The sequence below is a fragment of the Xenopus tropicalis genome, chromosome 3, assembly GCF_000004195.4.
Source record: "Xenopus tropicalis strain Nigerian chromosome 3, UCB_Xtro_10.0, whole genome shotgun sequence".
Lineage (NCBI taxonomy): Eukaryota > Metazoa > Chordata > Amphibia > Anura > Pipidae > Xenopus > Xenopus tropicalis.
This window is the reverse complement of record NC_030679.2, coordinates 91,035,605-91,055,090: the sequence shown is the minus strand read 5'-3', so window position 1 is coordinate 91,055,090 and position 19,486 is coordinate 91,035,605. Positions and strand designations below refer to the sequence as shown.

The window sequence follows — 19,486 nt, the reverse complement described above, 5'->3', positions numbered from 1 at the left end:
TATCCTGAAACAATCATTTAAAAGTACGATTTGCCCATCAACGAAAGTGACCATTTCAAGTGATATTGTCTAGTTAAAGCTAGGAAAACTACCTGCTTGGTCCTGAAAACAACTGGACAATGGGCAAATATTGTTAATGATGAAAATTTTTCAAACCTGCCTGATCGATTTTCTGACCAATGTCAGATAAAAAATTGCTAGATGTACGATCATGTCCACTAACCTTATAATAATTTAACGGATTTGTTGGATTGCACTGAAATTGGCCTTCACATTTTACAGGCAGACCTACGTTCCACTCAATCGTGCGTGGCTGCACTGAAGCGGATTCTGTAGTTTTCAGTGCAGGTACATAGGCAGTGTAGGAAAGCAGATCCGCTTCTCTCAGCCCAACGGAAAAATGCAGGACTGAGAGAAGTGGATCTGCGCTTCACATGCCCTCACCCTAATAGCCATAGCGGTGCTCATGCCATGAGGCAAATTGGCAACCTTCTTGAGGTAGTATTTTAAGAGCGCTGCCAAAAATCCACCCCTAATACTCATTTCTTTTTTTTGTTTTTGACAGGACTTTTGGTAGCTTTAGTGCACTAGCAATGCAGACCCCGCCTTACCCCAGTATGAGTGCAATGGTATCTGCCACCATAGATTCCATAGCCCTCTGTTAAAGGCACCATCTCGCTCTACTATACTTGTTATGGCACAGTTCTTACAAACAGTATATGATTCCCACTGTTACAGGCACTATCTCAACCAATTGTACATAATACCATACAGTTCCTACCAATGCATATTATACCCACTGTTACGGGCACCATATTACCCTACTGTACCGTTATTCCATAGTCTTTTCCAAGAGCATATTAGTCCCACTGTTACAAGATCTATCTCATCAGAAGATAATATGCCTGCTGTTAGAGGCGCCATCTCACTATATCTGCTGTTCCACAGTACCAAGCAAGTGCATAGCATTTTCACTGTTACAGTCACCATTCCCAGAGGCTTTAATCTCCACTGTTAAAGATTTTCACTTTTAAATTAACTTTTAGTATATTAGAGAAGTAGACCTTTATTTTTTATTTTGCATATTGCCTATTTCTAGCTTGCAACTGAAAAGGAAATATGGTCGTTGAGGTCAATAATTATGAAGATCTATACTAAACATCATGGAGACTAAAATCCCTGGGTTAAAAGATCAGTATCCAATGATCCCTATTATTTTATTTATTTCTTTTTTCCCAAAGCACTTGATAATCATCATTTTAAAGTAATATACAAAACCTGGCAACTCACAGGAGGAAAAAGGATATTTTAGATACAACAGCGATTTCTTTTTATATACTGACCTTAAGAGCATCTGGATCTGCAAAGAATACATGTTCTCCCCATTTAATTCCAGTCCACAGGTCATATATCTGGGCTGCTATGTGACTGAGAGGCAGGTAACTGACTATGGTTTCCTGCTGGATTTCTGCAGGTATCATATCACCTGCACGGCTTGCATGGGCAGCAGTCCAGGTTATCTGTGTTGGAGAGGAAACAAATACAGTAACTATGATGTAATCCTTGGCCATTCAGGTAAGATTTTAATTCCCCATACATTGTCATGGCTCAGCATAACTCCTTTGGGGTTTCCAGTGGTACCAGAAGTGTAGATGAGGACACAGCATTGGTTGGCTTTCTGTGAGTTTATGATGTCATCCAAGTGAGCATCTGCAATATCCTTCCCAAATTCCATGAATTCTTCCCACTAACAAAGAAGTTTGGAGAAGAATTTACAAACATTAAAGTAATATTTATATTATATTATAATTTGAATACATTATTAAATTGGAAAATGGGCTAGGCAGTATGCTATTTTTTATAGGAGCAAATGTTAATTAAAGTCTCCAAAATGCATACATCTGAAAGAATAGGTTCTGCTAAATAATTTTGCTTCCTAATCTACTTCAACTTTAGCAAATACTCAAGGTTGCCAGTGTTGAATAAAGGACCTAATAAATGTATCCCACAAGCATTATTATATGTAATGCAGTTCAGATATGTAAAGTTATGCATAAGTAGTAGTGCTGATAGCTGCATTGAAATTTATCAATAAAAATTATTTAGGACTTGTGCAACCAGTAATAAAAAAACTTTACCCAGCGTTTCAGCCTCATTACAAAATCTGCAGCAAGAAGCGATAAAATTGCCTACCGTATATAAATTTGGTCTCTTCTCCTGCAAGTTGCCTTTGTACTGAACAACAGCTTTAAGATGAGGTAGGCCATCCCAAATCTGTAATTTGCAAAACAAAGTAAGTGCATGAAAAAAAACATTTTTGAGCTGGCAATACTTTATAATGCTGGCAATCTAGGGAGCACTACATTGCAGGAAAGTCAACCGCCATCCTTATGGGGAAGAGAAAATGATTGCGTGCTGTTTCATTATCACCGTGAGAAAAGATATTCGGTATATTTAGAAAAACAGCAGATTTTTCTCTGGCAGAAATTGGAAAAGACATAAAAAAATTAAAAAGCAAAGAGAAAGCAGCTCGGCTCCTGTTGAAAACAGAAAAGGCTGCTGGTTTAGGGCAAGTCTTAATAATAGGGGATAATAATTACCCAGATATTGACTAAAGCAACAGTACCACAGTACTAACAATCCAGTATGTATAGCAGATGTTCAACTACTGCAATATCTGGGTAATAGTGACCATGACACTCATTTCTCATTTTATGTATATTATAAAAATCATCTATAAACTCTTTTAATAAATATTATAGATTTTAGGAAAGCTCTTTAAGATTAGTACTTCAGTGCATATATTGGGGCACTAGGTTTGCAGTCTTTTCAAGTAAATGTTAATATTTTAAAGACCAGCCTATAAGGCTGAATAGAAAATCAGGAACTGATTGCTTCACAAGCAAAGACTTATTAAAAAGTAAAAAGATCTAGGTTGAGAATGTGGCTCCATTAAAAAATTGAAATAGTTTTGTTTTAAGCCAATCTACTTTTTTTCTGCAATATGCACAACACAGGAGTTACAGGACCCAGTGTGTAGTGGCACAGCTGGCTCAGCTCATAACCAAGGCCTGATGGAATTCACTTTGGATAGCTTAGTTCAACTTTAGCCAGGCCACCTCTCCTCATTTGTATAAACTCTGGAATGGTACCTACTGATTAGAAAATAACTGATATAATCCAGTATTTAAAGAGGAGCTATGATTTATGAGTATAAAGTAGTTGATACCTTTTATCGGCTAACCAAATAGATTAAAAATGTGAATTTTCAGGCATGGTATATCCCGTAGTTGTTATCCCGTAAGTTTGACATCTGTGGCGAACAGGTGATTTGAAAGTTTGTTAAAGGATCACATTCAAGATTATGTTCTGGAGAATGTTAATATAACCAGCATTTAAAGCCAGGAAGACAACAAGTCTACTTGCTTTTCTTGTTTAGATTTCTCAGGCTGTACCTGCAGGATTTTCTCCAGCTGTTTCTGATTCTCAACCACAATTATGTTCATTTTGCAGTCACTTGCAACATAATGACACGCTTCTGGAGAATTGGTTGTGTAAATCCCAGTGATAATCCCCCTAAAGTTAAAAAGAAGAAGTTTTACATCTACTTCACACAAATTACAAATTGAAGCATTTTATGTGAACAGGTTATAGGCCCAATGCTCCTCCTGCTTTTTCTGCCCCCTCCCCTGCACTCGCTTACCATAGCTGCTTATTTACACCCAGGGTCAGACTGGGCCTCTGGGACATTGGGAAAAACCCCGTGGGCCTCAGCGGGCCAGACCTGATGCCTGTTGCCGCTCCCCCACCCGCCGGTGTCCTCCCCTAATGCATTTTACTTATGCAAGCTCAGGGGAGGACAACGGTAGGGGGCCCCTGCGGGGGGGTTAGGCAGGGGACGGAGCTCGGCGGGGAACGCGACCGGCAGGGGCACGCATTCAAGCCTGTTTACACCCTCCCCTCCACTTCGGTTGTTCACTAACCCTAATTCTGGCACAGGTAGCTCCAAACATATATTTAAAGAGTATGGAATAGCTGTTTATATACAATATGAGAAGTAATTACTTTGTATCTTGCCCAAAATATGTTTTATGATGTCACTGTCCATGTGAGAGGAGACAAAAAAAAGTGTATTTATGGAAGAATCACACCTGAATTAGTCTGTCATCACTCCAAAAAAGTGGTACTCCTGTATAAACCAATTTAGCTGGAATAATAAGTATATTGTTTATGCCTATGCAAGGAAACAGGTTCAGTTTGCAGGGTGTTTTTATTTACTAGGGTATTTTTGACATTAGTCTTCAGAGACTGCACTAATGAGATCATGCTAGAAGCAAACAGGCTTGTTAACTGGCAGAGGTATATCATAAATAAAACGTTTCATTATTTCAGTTCCACAGGATTGATTTAAGGGATATTTTACACTTGCTTTCCCCAGACAGGCCAACACACTTAAACTAGATAGAGGCCTCTCCCTTTAATGTCACACCTATCCCAGTATTTTATGCATTCATTTTTTACATTTAATTGTTGGAAGTATATAGGTTTTCCATAAAGTATGGATTTATAGTTTTGAATTTTAAGACTGTTCTAATAAACCAGAGGTTCCAGATGCATAGCTGGCAATGGGGACATAAAAGTCATTTGCATGGTTTTGCCCATAAATCCTTAAAATCTTTATTTTACAGTTTAATCCAATGCCTGTGTATGTAAGTCATGTGATTTAAAAAGACTTTCATCGCATTTCTTCCCATAAGTGTGCATAGTATTTATTATCTGTATGTATTGATGATATGGGGCTCTTTACATTTTAACATTAAGCAATGCTCCTACCCCTTCCTAACTAATTTAAATCTGATGCAGCATAACGCATTATACGAGAATTTAGCCACATTCTACTTCCAGTTAAATTCCATATAAGGAATACCTTTTTATCTGTTATATTTGAGACATGAGTAACACTACAAAAAACAATGATAAATATATACATAAAATAGTTTTGAAAAAGAATACATAGCTAGGTGCACATTCATGGCATCCTACACATTTTACTTACCCAGCAAACACAGTTCCAATTGCTGAAATAAACCATTCCTCTGAGTTAAACCCCAAAATTCCGACACTGTGGAAACGTTCTAGACCAAGCTGAAAATACAATGCAAAACATGATAATGGACTAAATTCACTACTATCAATGATAAAGCATGGGGCAAATGTGGATTTCAGTGACAATGGTGCTTGAAAGAGGATGCTAATAAGTACAGGTATAGCACCCATCATCCAAAATTCTCGGGACCTGGGGTTTTCTAGATAAGGGGCCTTTCCAGAATTTGGATCACCATACCAGGGACCTATAAAGAGGCAACATTTATATTTATGATCTTTGTATGTAGAAATGATACTAATTTTAAACTAGAAAATATTTTTCCCAGACCAAATAATAATATGAAAAAAACACCATTAGTTCTTTCAATATGACCTTTTGTTTTTTTCACCTATTTTTCTTTCTGCTTTACAGCTGCTGTATGCTTTGCAATACTATTCTCTCCATAACCTTAACCCCAAATATGACTCAGAATTCCCCAGGGCTTTCAGTTTACTTTGGCTATTAAAACCAGTGAAGCTGTTTGACTGGAAAGTCCACTTCTTTCTGCATTGTGAATCTGTCCTGCATAGTGCAGGAAAAGGCAAACTGTGGGACAAGGTGCGTGTCTCAATCTATTGTCTGTATTCAGCAACCAGCCAGAGGCTGATACTCCTGGTTTAGCTTGATATTTATTTTAATCTTTCTCCTAGTATCAGGGAATTAATGAGTTGGGGCACAAGACAGGAATAGCAAGTCAGGCTTTCTTGTAGCTAGACACATTTTATTGGCAATGAGGGTCCTAAATGGCCAGTCAAAAAAGGGGCCAAAGTGAATAGGACACAGCCCCCAGATTAAAGGGCAAATCAAACATCCATATCAAAAAAGTATCCCAAACTCAATACAAAATCTCAACTTAAAAAATCACATTTTTATTCAAATATCCATATTAAGAGCATAAAGACCCCACAGAATGCCACCTTACGCATTTTGTACCATTCCTGTACTTAGTCATAGGCAGTTTATACCCGTAGGTTCCAAGACACACTTTTCAGCACATAGTTAACCCACCTATCCTTACAAACAAAAACAAAAACAAAAACAAAAAAAAAATATATATATATATAATATATATATATATATATTAATTAAAGGGAGACAGCACTCCCCTCCATTCAAAACATAGTATTATACAAATGCATTGACAGGGTTCTGTGATATTTGAAGGTATAAGGAAATGCATTGACAGGGTTCTGTGTCATTCTAACTACATCAAAATCAACTACCATTTAGTAAAATCTACTCCGATTACTGTCCATAAGCCCCACGTTACATTACAGCAATACAGTCAAACAGTTTTGACCATCCCTATTCATCAAATCGGTAACTCTGCTTGATGATACCAAATCCTTAAGTGTGGGCAGACAAAGTTTCATTTGTCACTAGGTATAGTAAGCAATATTATAAGATTTTGAATATTCTCAAAAAGTATTTGCCTATATTGTATGCAGATAATGATTTCTTCAGTATACTGAATCAGGGGATTAGTGCTATCCCCAAGAGAGTGCAAACACTTAAGGATTTGGTATCATCAAGCTTGTTTACCAATTTGACGAATAGAAATGGTGAAAACTTGCTTCAGGCTTCAGGGAGCTATAAGTGTGGAAGCTGTAGGTGTGTACCGTGCCAACATTTTAAAGTTTCTAAAGAATTTAGATTACCGTATATACTCGAGTATAAGCCGATCCGAATATAAGCCGAGGTACCTAATTTTACCTAAGAAAACTGGAAAAACCTATTGACTCGAGTATAAGCCTAGTAGGGCTGGTGCGAGTGAGCCAGCACACAAAGTGTGCTCAAACTTTGGTTTAGTTGATTATCCCAAAAATTGCCCCCTGTCTAGCCTAAGAAATATATATAGGGTATAGAGTGTTTTAGACAGTGGTGGCCCAAGGTACTAGAAAGGGACTAGACAAGGTGGAGTGGGCAAAGATCAGGAGAGACTGGAAAAGAACAGGACCAACTGGCCTGACAAGTGCGGGACAGGTAGGAGCAAGTTGGAACAGGCATAAATCAGGACAGACAAAAGCAGGACGGAACATTTAGATAATCCCCTACTCAACATTATAAATATAACTTTATATAAACGCCCATGCCTCAGCTTGTAACATCCATAATGACTTGTATGGCAGGGCAAACATTGGGCCTGTACTCCAGTATGACTTGTTCGTATCAGCTTTTGTTGTGACTTGGGTTCATTCTGCAATGAACCCAATCATCTATGCTTTCAAAATAAAGAAGTTTATATTATTGTCCCATGCCAATTCTGCAATGAACCCAATCATCTATGCTTTCAAAATAAAGACGTTTAAAGAAGCCTACATTCATATTCTAAGAACAATCTTAATGTGTCCGTGCGCCCGCGCTCTCCCTATGTCAGTTCCCAGAACCACCATCCTGCTACCTGTGCGCTCTTCTCCGGTGTGCTCTTCTCCGGTGCGCTCTTCCTCTCTGCTTGGCGCCGCAGTCGCGCCAGTGACGTCACGCGCCCCCTTCAGTTACTCACGGCCTGATCTTAGACCTTGTAAGATCAGGCCGTGAGTAACTGAATGGGCGCGTGACGTCACTGGCGCGACTGCGGCGCCAAGCAGAGAGGAAGAGCGCACCGGAGAAGAGCACACCGGAGAAGAGCGCACAGGTAGCAGGATGGTGGTTCTGGGAACTGACATAGGGAGAGCGCGGGCGCACGGACACAACTCCGTCTGGGGGATCGGCACAGTCAGCACAAAATATCATACTCGAGTATAAGCCGAGGGTTACTTTTTGAGCACATTTTTAGTGCTCAAAAACTCGGCTTATATTCGAGTATATACGGTAACTGTCACAAATAAAAGTTTCAAGATTAGCGAGTATATTAGTTGTAATACTTCTACTGTCATTTATCTAGTTCAGTGCTGTCCAACTATTTTTTAAATGCTAACAAACTTCCAGAACAAAACCCTGCCAGCTTCACCTACCACAGGCAGCATAGGGCAGGCAGAGTATGGCACACACAGGCAGCATAGGGCAGGCAGAGTATGGCACACACAGGCAGCATAGGGCAGGCAGAGTATGGCACACACAGGCAGGGTAGGGTAGGCAGAGTATGGCACACACAGGCAGCATAGGGCAGGCAGAGTATGGCACACACAGGCAGGGTAGGGAAGGCAGAGTATGGCACACACAGGTAGCATAGGGCAGGCAGAGTATGGCACACACAGGCTGCATAGGGCAGGCAGACTATGGTACACACAGGCAGGGTAGGGCAGGCAGAGTGTGGCACACACAGGCAGGGTAGGGCAGGCAGAGTATGGCACACACAGGCAGGGTAGGGAAGGCAGAGTATGGTACACACAGGCAGGGTAGGGAAGGCAGAGTATGGCACACACAGGCAGGGTACGGAAGGCAGAGTATTGCAGGTTTTTGCTGTACTACAACCATTAATATGGGTATGATCATGTGATAACATGGGTGTGGTTTCCAGTGGGTGCAGTTTCAAAAAGGGGAGTGGTCAAAACTGGCTTCCATTATCGGCCCTCCACCACATAGGTCGGAAAAATTCCGGCCCTCTGTACCACAGAGTATGGCACACACAGGCAGCATAGGGCAAGCAGAGTATGGCACACACAGGCAGGGTAGGGCAGGCAGAGTATGGCACACACAGGCCAAGTATGGCACAAAACCAGCCAAGAATGACACACACAGTCAAAGTATGGCACACGCAGGCAGGGTAGGGAAGGCAGAGTATGGCACACACAGGCAGGGTAGGGAAGGCAGAGTATGGCACACACAGGCAGGGTAGGGAAGGAAGAGTATGGCACACACAGGCAGGGTAGGGAAGGCAGAGTATGGCACACACAGGCAGGGTAGGGAAGGCAGAGTATGGTACACACAGGCAGGGTAGGGCAGGCAGAGTATGTTACACACAGGCCAAGTATGGCACAAACCAGCCAAGAATGGCACACACAGTCAAAGTATGGCACACGCAGGCAGGGTAGGGAAGGCAGAGTATGGCACACACAGGCAGGGTAGGGAAGGCAGAGTATGGCACACACAGGCAGGGTAGGGAAGGAAGAGTATGGCACACACAGGCAGGGTAGGGAAGGCAGAGTATGGCACACACAGGCAGGGTAGGGAAGGCAGAGTATGGCACACACAGGCAGGGTAAGGAAGGCAGAGTATGGCAGGTTTTTGCTGTACTACAACCATTAATATGGGTATGGTCATGTGATAACATGGGTGTGGTTTCAAGTGTGTGTGTGGTCAAAACTGGCTTCCATTATCGGCCCTCCACCACGTAGGTCGGAAAAATTCCGGCCCTCTGTACCACAGAAGTTGGACAGCACTGCCCCACACCATAGCCTAAGCTGTCCCTAGGTAGAGCAATGAAGGTGATATTATGAGAGCTGCAGGGGAGAGTTTTACAAGCAGAAGCAATGAAGAAGAACCATATATTGCACTTTATGCTGACACTCAATTATAATTTCCTTGTCGTTTAAAGCGTTTTAAGTGTACGGGAGATCTATGTGATATAAATAATGATAGGGTGGGAAGAAAGAGAAAAATATTGAAATATGAAGACAGATATAGACACAGAGGCCATCTGTGTAGAAAAGTACTTGTTTTAAATAACTGAATGGATTTAACAGCAGTAATTAATATAGGGCAGTATTGGTTCCAAATACTTTTGAATCTTATGTTCAAATTAGTTGTGCTAGTTCTTCTGCAAAAGATAGCAAACTGCCTTCACCTAAAACAAAGCTTCCTCATTGCAGGATCTCATCTTGATTTATTCATGCTCATATATAAGGCATCTTTATGTCAAGGACAATCTTCCTTCTATGGTAAACATTTTAAATACCGGTAGACTGTGTGAAGCATGAATGAAGTAAAATATTGCATGTTTTACAGCATTGGAATTTACTAGAAGAGGAAAAGGAGTGTGCTATTTCAGAAGACACTATTCATAATGGAAAAAGATTAATTATTATGTTAATAAATACACTTTTGTAGGATTTCTGTATATCTAACTACCATGTCTTTGGGTAGAGCATGCTCTTCAAGCCAAAATAATACTTGCAATAGAACACATTACCGTATATACTCGAGTATAAGCCGATCCGAATATAAGCCGAGGTACCTAATTTTACCCAAGAAAACTGGAAAAACGTATTGACTCGAGTATAAGCCTACGGCTAAGGAAGCTGCCATACTAAGTATCAAGTACTTGCCATCCTGCTGTGTGCGCTCCCATCCTGCTGTGTGTGCTTCCCATCCTGCTGTGTGTGCTTCCCATCCTGCTGTATGTGCTCCCATCCTGCTGTGTGTGCTCCTATCCAGCTGTGTGTGCTCCCATCCTGTGTGTGACATGTCATGTGACATTGTTCTGGGTTTACTTTTCAGTTAAGTTTGTTCATTTTCATAAAAATAAAAAAATAAAAAAAAATTAATAAAGCACAGGTATGCAAAGAGTTAAAACTTACAAACTGCAGGCCCTGGTATCTTGCAATTGGAAAATCCTTTACTACGTATGTAGGGTTATATGCGCAGGGGACCAGCACGTTCTCCAATCTTGATTGTTCAATCAGTGGCGCTGAGAAGGGGAATGGGAGTGGGTGACGTCACGCCTGCGACCCTGTCACCCCCCTCCCCCAAAGAATAGGGACCCGAGGGCCACTCCCCCCCAAAACGTGCTGCCCTAGGCACTCGGTGCCTTAATATAGGCACACTGCTTGCTACTGAATGTATAGTATTGTCCAAAGGATTTCCTCATGTTATGGCCCTATCCACAGCAACTGATTAGTTTGCACATGGCCAGACTGACAACCATGCCAACAAAACATCTTTGCTTCACAGCAGCTTCTTTCTACTGAACTTAATGTCAAACATGCTGCCTCTGATACCACAATCAGCTATCACTCAGGAATGTGGTGCTATATGCAACCCTACATCTGCCAGAGACAACTAATCTCTCGTTGAATCTGATGAGAAGAAGGTGCTGTTCTCTCTGAGGACAATCAGAATGTCCCATATACCAACAGTTCAAAAGCTCAGTGGACACTTCAGACTTCCTTGGGTGACTATAAAAGCCCCCAGAACGTCTGCCATGTAGCCATGCTATTCATGATCGGCAACTACCAGTGTTTACCAAACTTTTAAAGGTGCACTTTGCGCATTGATCCAGTTTGCCAGCTTTGCACATGCAGCTCCACTGCTTTCTCTCTCTCCTCAGAGCACTGATGTCAGTCGAATCACAGAACCTAAAGCACCCCAAGGATTGCATGACCCCGTAGAGCAGGACTAAATGCGGTACGGTACCTTCACTTTTGCTGCGATGCCGCTCTCAGTCTCCCTGCTTTCAGCTGCTTCCGGGTTCTCGCAGGCAGGCGGGCAGGCGGTGCGAGCGCAAAGGCGCAACGGATGCTGGACACGGGGGGTTGGTTGTGTGAGCGCAACGGCGCAACGGGTGCCGGACAGGGGGGCGGGGTTGGTTGGAGGTGCGAGCGTAACGGATGCCGGACAGGGGGGGCGGGGTTGGTTGGATTGGTTGGATGTGTGAGCGCATCGGCGCAACGGATCCCGGACACGGGGGGGTTAGTTGGATGTGCAAGCGCAACGGCGCAACGAATGCCGGACAGTTAAGGTACTGTAAGGTACCTGCTCGTCGTGGCCGTCCACCTGGTCGCAAGGGGGCGCACTCTGACGCTGGCGCACGCTATGACGCCGGCGTGCGTCTTGACGCCAGCGCGCGTCTTGACGCCGGCGTGCGCCTTGACGCCGGCGTGCGTCTTGACGCACGCGCACGCTCTGACGCCGGCGCACGCCTTGACGCACGCGCACGCTCTGACGCCGGCGTGCGTCTTGACGCCCGCGCATGCGCCTTGCGCTTAAAAAGACGCCAGAGGCCTAGGATCACTGCGAAGTGATCATTTTCCTTGTGAAAGACGCCAAGCATTGTTTCCTGATTGATGTTTGTTATTTTGACCCGGCCTGACTTCCGATTCTGAATCCTGCTGCCTGTACCGACCTATTGCCTGCCTGACCATCCGATTGCCTTCCGTTTTTGCCTAAGACGCCTGGTTCGGCACTCCTGCCACTCCTTCACTGGGCTCCAGTCCTGTTTCATCCCCAGCGGCTGTGTTCCTTAGTGGGAGGTGTAGGAGAGGTCCTTCCTCAACGACTTCTTCCAGTGACGTTTCCTGCTTAGTCGTGACAGGTACATCTTCAAATTCTTCTATTTCATATACTCGAGTATAAGCATATTTTTGGGGCTGAAAAACTCGGCTTATACTTGAGTATATTCGGTAAATACATAGGTATCCTGCATTGGTTTAATTTCTGGTTTATTTAACAGTTACATGAAAAAAGACCAAAGTCAAGTTCAAGTTAGTTCATCCAGACAACAGAACCAGACAAAGTGAGGGTTCTCTTGTTGTTGAACAGTCTTAGGTTTGTAAAATAGTAGGGTATTATGCAGGCTTTAGGCAAATGTTACTATAAAATAAATAGTAGGTTTAGCATTTAAGTGAGAACAGTTAATGTGGGTGGATTATAGTGGTTATGTTATATTTTTTAAATGCTTTTACCTTTAAGAAACTTTTGGCAGCTTGACGACAGAGCTTGTAGTAGTCCATAAAAGTAACATGTTCCCATATTCCATTCCTCTTGGTAGACAATGCATCCAAAGGGCCATATTTATCCACAGACTCAAGAAACATCTGGTGCACAGTAATAGGACTCTGAGGGCATAAAGCATCTATCCGAAGCTGAACTGAGCCATTTGCCTCTGTGGTCCATAATTTCTCTATAGAAAGGGCAACACAAGCCACACAACAACAAGAATTTTTTTTTTGATCTCACATTATTGCTAACACATCTAGCTAGTAACCACAGTAACAAAGTACTTTTTTAGTATAAACAGCACTTCCGAATACAACTAGATATATCACAAACATGAAAAATAGGTCATGTTCAAAACAACTAGGCCATGGCCATTGCACATGACTTTTGGGAGTATGAGTATGCATCATACATTAGTCTATTTTGAATTTAAGACAAGGGTCTAAACTGTATATTTCCCTGTTAAGGTCATGGTGCACACTTTGAGTGCTTACTTCTTCAGAATCCCAAAAACATGGCACAAAATCGCCCTTGTGGATTCCATTCAAATCTTGTGACAAGTACTTGTTTGTGGGATTTGGATTGAGGTTGATTTTTACCACGGTTTTGAGCACACAGAGTATTCAAGAGTGCTCAATTTCTCTTTACAATGAGGATATGCTTTGCACAGACCCATATAATAATCTCAGGTGCCAAAAAATTGCATGATCCTGATCTGGGCCACCAACTGGTAAGGGTCATGCTTTTGGCATAAGGATAGAACTGTATTAATTAAGTGCTCTCAAAAGTAGCTAAAAACCTACCTAGTGTGGGGAGGGAGGCAGTTATGAAAAGTAAATACATTACTGAAAAGGATCCATACCCTCTCTGCTAAAGGTTTTACATCCTCCATTATGAGAAGCTCACATGCTCCCTAATGACAAAACAGAACCAGTCTATGCCCACCAGTTTGGAGGGATAATTTCTGGGGGGCTGGAACATTAGACAATCCACATGATTGGTATCATTCTGATCACCCACATATGGATCACCTATTTTCATTACAATATTGGAAACTGGAAAATACCAAAATAATATAGTAGAAAACTGTCCTGAAACTAAAAACATCAATGTTCCTGGGCACCCCCCCCCCCCCTCATTCATATGGTTATGAGGAATTGTCCCACCAGGGATAAAAGGGCAAAAGATCCAGAAACTATAGCTCAGGGGTCCCCAACCTTTTATATGTGTGAGACATATTCAAATATAAAAAGAGTTGGGGAGCAACACAAGCATGAAAAAGTTCCTGGGGTACCAAATAAGGGCTATGAAGTAGTCCCATGTGGACTGGCAGTTATGAAAGCCTTAGGTGTCACAGATCTGTTAATGATTTACAATGATTTAATGATGACTGTTTTGTTGGCAAATGTTATCCCTATTCTAATTTTAATATGTCTTAAAAATATCTCCTCTATAAAAAAAATCATGGTTAAGGGAGATCTGTTTGTAAGGCCAATGCAGTAGTCAGAAGGCTTTTTGCCCAGGAGTTTCCAGCCAATATAAATTATGAGGATAGCACTTTATGGTGATTACTTTGACGTGCACAAAGCAAAGCAATTTTATTATAATCTCATGGCTAAAACTTTTTTTTTTTGCACTTTATGCACTTGCACAGAATGGATTATTGGTAAAACGTGACACCAGGGAATGTGCATTCATCCCTTTTTTGCATGTTTGCAGCAATTTTGGATAGATCAATTATCACTGGGGGTTGCCAAAATGTTAGGCAACCCCCCTGCCCCCAGAGATTATAATTACTTCCTGGAGACACTGAGCTGATTTCGTTAGCAGAAAGTTGCACCAGCCCAGGATCCAACAGCAGGAGTGCTACGCTGCCGTCATCTTCTTCTCTCTAAATCTTCTATCCATATTTTTCTGGGTGCACATGAACAGTAGAGTAAAATAATGATGGTAGAAGGAAAAAAGCTGGCCCCTCACTTGTGTGCATAGGCACAGTGCCCAGTGCCTTGGAAAAGAAGGAAGAAGTGGAAGATCGCAGGGTAGTGCTCTAAAGCTGGCCATACACGTGGCGATCCGACGATGTTTCGTACGACCATCGGTCGCACGAAACATCGTCAGATCCGCCACACACCATTCAGGGCTGAATCGGCAGGTAAGGAGGTAGAAACAATAGGATTTCTACCTCCTTCTGCCGATTCAGCTCTGAAGGGAGAATTTTGGTCAGGCGCCTTCTATGGCGCCCGATCAAAATTTTCTAACCTGGCCGATCGACGAGCCGACCGATTTCAGCAGCTTCCTGCGACATCGGTCGGCTCGCTGACATACCATACACGCACCGATTATCGTACGAAACGAGGTTTCGTACGATAATATCGGTGCGTGTATGGCCAGCTTTACAGATATATTCCAGGCCCCTAGTGGTTATACCTTTCCTTCACCTTAAAGTATACTTTTTAGCAGACTTATTCTGCAGAAAGGCAGAACAAACTTTATGTCACTGTACCATCCCAAACCTGCCCATATATTGTGGTTATATGTCTTTAAACTGGGTGTTGGTTTTGGAGATCCTCCTATATAAAAAATTTCAGTGGGGAAAGATCAGCCTGTAAGACCACTGCTTTGGTTAGGAGACACTTTTTACAAATAAATGCAATTTATGAAAAATATGGCCAGAAGTAAAAGTTAGGACCAGGCACAACTAACAAAACTGGTCCGCTTACTTTGTGGTAATCCCCATCTCCTTAGGGAAGGTCTACAATTACAGACCATTGGGAGGTATGCAAATGTATAATATTTGTTACTAAGACATTATTTCACCTTCAGTTGTCTTGATTGGTCCATCAACGAATTGATCAGCCACCTCTGAGGACTCCATGGACTATATATACAAAATTGATCTGTGGATAATACAGCAGTAAGAGTACACATGAACTATGTAAAGTAAAAATGATAAACTATGGGAATAGTAATTAAGAACTATATTTGTAATTTAGAAGGAAGAATTGACAAATTTAATGTTACAAAGTTGTAAACATGCCAATGAATACATATGTAAAACTTTGTAACTGCCATATGTCTTCTATATGGCAGGAATATAGTTGGAAGAAAGTCTGTTGAATGGCATTAGGGAGGATCATCAATTAGTGAGATTCTTTTGTTTTAAATTGGTGTTTAAAGGAGAACTAAAACCTAAAAATGAATATGGCGAGAAATGCCATATTTTATATTATAAACTGACTGCACTGGCTTAAAGTTTCAGCATCTCTATAGTAGTAATGATATAGGTCATTACAGTAGTCACAGGAGCTTCCAATCTTGGATTCTGCCCCCCCCCCCCCAAGTAGAAAATGAGGGTTGTCTGTCATATCAGGGCTAATTATACAATTCTGATGCAAATTCCCTGGTTTTAGATCTGTCATGTAATGTGAATCTGAATGAATTACTAATAGGCTTTTTACTGTAACATTTATACTCTGTATATACAGTATATTTTGAGTGGGTCCCTAAGCTCAGTAAGTGACAGCAGCACAGAGCATGTGTAGGGAAGCAACGAAAAAGAAGATGGGGAGCTACTGAGGCATCATTGGAGGCAAAGATCTTCCGTGCTAAAGGGCTGTGGTTGCCTTGGGCTGCTACAGAAACGTAAAACATAATGTATAACATTTCTGCCCTACTTCTTTAGTTAGGCTTTAGTTCTCCTTTAATGTAAGAAAGTTGGAATCTATGGTTATGTGTCCTGGCACAGAAAAAGAATAAGGACTTATTGCCTTTAATCATATTAAATAAATATTTTTTTAAACCATAGCTGGTTGGCCACAGGAGTGCTTTCTCTAATCTCTGCCTCCGAGAGGTGGAGTTAACTGTAACTTGACTAAAAGAAAAGACAAAGGCTTTGATAGGCTTTGTTTGGCTGTGTCAGTGCAGAACTTCACCCTTTGTTTACATATTCCTTTCCCCTCTGAGCTAATGTGGTTCAGGAGTTAAAACTGACCCCATTGCCCACTACTCCACTGAGCACAGAGAAGGCAGAAGAAAGCCACCCATCAATTCTTCCTTGCACAAATTAGTGTGAATTAGCCCCAGAAAGGTAGACAAAAAGTAATTATAGTTATGTATTCAGGGCTGCTATTAGGTGAGTACATGGGATACTGCAGTCAGCTGTTCCACAGCAGGTGGGGGCACCAAGAGGAAAAGGCATGATTCTCAGTAGTGAAAATGATTTGAAGGGAGTGGGCAGGTTTAGATAAATCATGGGTGAGATTATGGTACAATTGGTGAGTGGCTGAGGTGGATTAGGGCATGATTATGTGTGAGGGTAAATTTGTTTTCATTGGGGCCCAATGTACTTGTTGGTAGGGCCCGCCACCCAGGTCTTGTTGACTGGGGACCCCATGATTGCCAGTCCCTTTGCATTGCTGCTTAATAAACCTATAAGTACAAAGAATATCAGATTAACATGCACTGACATGCTGTTTTATCTTACAGTTCTGTGTATTGTTGATCATCACAAAACATAAGGGTTGATTCACTAAAGGTCGATATTTTGAACGCTATTTATAGCATGCGTTAAAAATTTTATTGCTTCTTATTTTTTGCGACAACGCACGATTCACTATAGGATACTTGCGTTAATTAAGACGCGATGTTGTTTGCATTATTTAAGTCGCGATGAGCGTTTTTCTTGCGTTATTTTCCACGTGTGCGTTAATCCCTGCTGTTAAAACCCTTATTTCGCCACTTGCTATATTAGCGCACGATTTAACGCACGTAACCATTACGTTCGTAAAACTACTTTTCTGCAAATGACCATTTCCCTGAAAACTGGAGAATTCACTCTAGAGCCAACACATACTTGAAAAAATCCCACTGCAAAGTCCATGTTGTGTTGCCAAAAGCTCACAATTTTCTATAAGTACCTCCTTCCCCAAGTAGGTGTTAATTTTCGCACAGACTAATGCGATATTTAGCGCGTCTAACGCTTCTTATGTGTTTATGAATCATGCGTTACTATTATTTCTATGCGAGAATTAATGCAATGCGTTAAACATTAATTAATCTTAAACATTAACATATTGCGATCATGTGTTATTTAGCACATGAGATATGCGTCTTAACGCACGCAATAAAACTTTAGCGAATCGCGTGGTTTTTTTTTTGCGTCAATTTTAACGCAAAAAAAGCATGCGATAACGCTTATCGACCTTTAGTAAATCAACCCTATAATGTCTAGCAAGGCAAACAGTATATCGGCTGCAAACAAATCTTGTAGCATAAATGTAACCTGCTGCTGTGGGATTTGCCACATGACATCTTAACTGGCCTGTACACAACCCTGTAATTTTTTTAATACCTAAATGACACAAAAGTGACCTCATACTGTATGTTTTTTGTTATTAAGACATGTACAATAGTTGATAACCCGCTTTCTGAGTGTAAAAATGGCAGCTGACATTCAAAATAACTTATAACTGTATAAAGGTCTAATAAGTTTTGTAATTCCTAACACATTGGTCTAATACAATATCTGTATTGAACAAATACATGGATATTTTGATATAGTTAATTATTATGGCAAGTAGCCATATTTCATATCAGAGTATATAGGAAATGTGTAGTTATTAACATAATTATTTAATAAAATATGCTGTAAAAATGAATACAGGTACAGGTATAGGACCCATTATCCAGAATGCTCGGGACCAAGGGTATTCCGGATAAGGGGTCTTTCTGTAATTTGGATCTCCATACCTTAAGTCTACTAAAAAATCAATAAAACATTAATTAAACCCAATAGGATTGTTTTGCATCCAATAAGGATTAATTATATCTTAGTTGGGACCAATTATAAGGTTCTGTTTTATTTCTACAGACAAAAAGGAAATCAGTTTTAAAATGGAGTCTATGGGACATGGGCTTTCCGTAATTCGGAGCTTTCTGGATAATGGGTTTCCGGATAAGGGATCCCATACCTGTATAGGATTCACTATCCAGAATTCCTGTGACCAAAAAATCATTTAACTGAACAAGATTGTTTTGTCTCTAATAAGGATTCATTATTTTGTAGTTAGGATCAAGTACAAGGTACTGTTTTATTAGTTCAGAGAAAAAGGAAATCAATCTTAGAAATCTAAATTATTAGATTAAAATATAATAATCCCTAGAGCTAACTGGATAATGTTTTTTCGGATAATGGATCCCATTCCTGTATATGGATATTTATAAATTGTTTATTATTATAAATTACAATTTACATTGTCTTATGTTAATTGTTGCTTAATGGATATTACTACATCAAATAAATATCTACCTGTTAAGTAGTTTTCTTCTTTCTTAGATCAGTAGTTGTAAATATTCCTAGATATTCTTCCCAAAGTTGCAATGAGAAAGTGGTTCTTGCATGTTTCATTCAGTGAAGAAAACTAAAAACTTCACTCTTCTCTCTTCCGAACTTATTGCATGAAGGTCAGACTTTAATTATTTCTTTCCCCTAGCTGTTTTATTTAATTGGACATGTCAGGAATTTCAATGAGATTTAGCTACTTTCACATGCAAATCTGTCCACTCCTCTCAGCCAATCAGAAGTATCCTCCAAGTTGCAGACTTTGGGCCTTTCTGTGAGGTATTGTCTAGAAGAAAGAAAGCAACACAGAGGAATTAGGATGAGATTTCAAACTCCAAACAACAAGATCTTTGTGTGGCTTTGAGGTTTATACTTTTTCCCAGAGCCCCTCACTGAAACACTGC

General features: G+C 40.9%; 1 protein-coding gene across 1 annotated transcript; it reads right to left on the bottom strand.

Moving 5' to 3' along the window:
- Positions 1–546: 546 nt before the first annotated feature.
- Positions 547–19,179, bottom strand: acsbg1 (acyl-CoA synthetase bubblegum family member 1; the record flags this gene model as incomplete). Its single annotated transcript, NM_001128023.1, is given in 7 exon segments — positions 547–1,747; positions 2,194–2,274; positions 3,456–3,576; positions 5,057–5,145; positions 12,709–12,926; positions 15,560–15,639; positions 19,050–19,179. Coding segments are annotated over 6 exon segments (765 nt in total). The 3' UTR covers positions 547–1,549.
- Between the last annotated feature and the right edge of the window lie 307 nt (positions 19,180–19,486).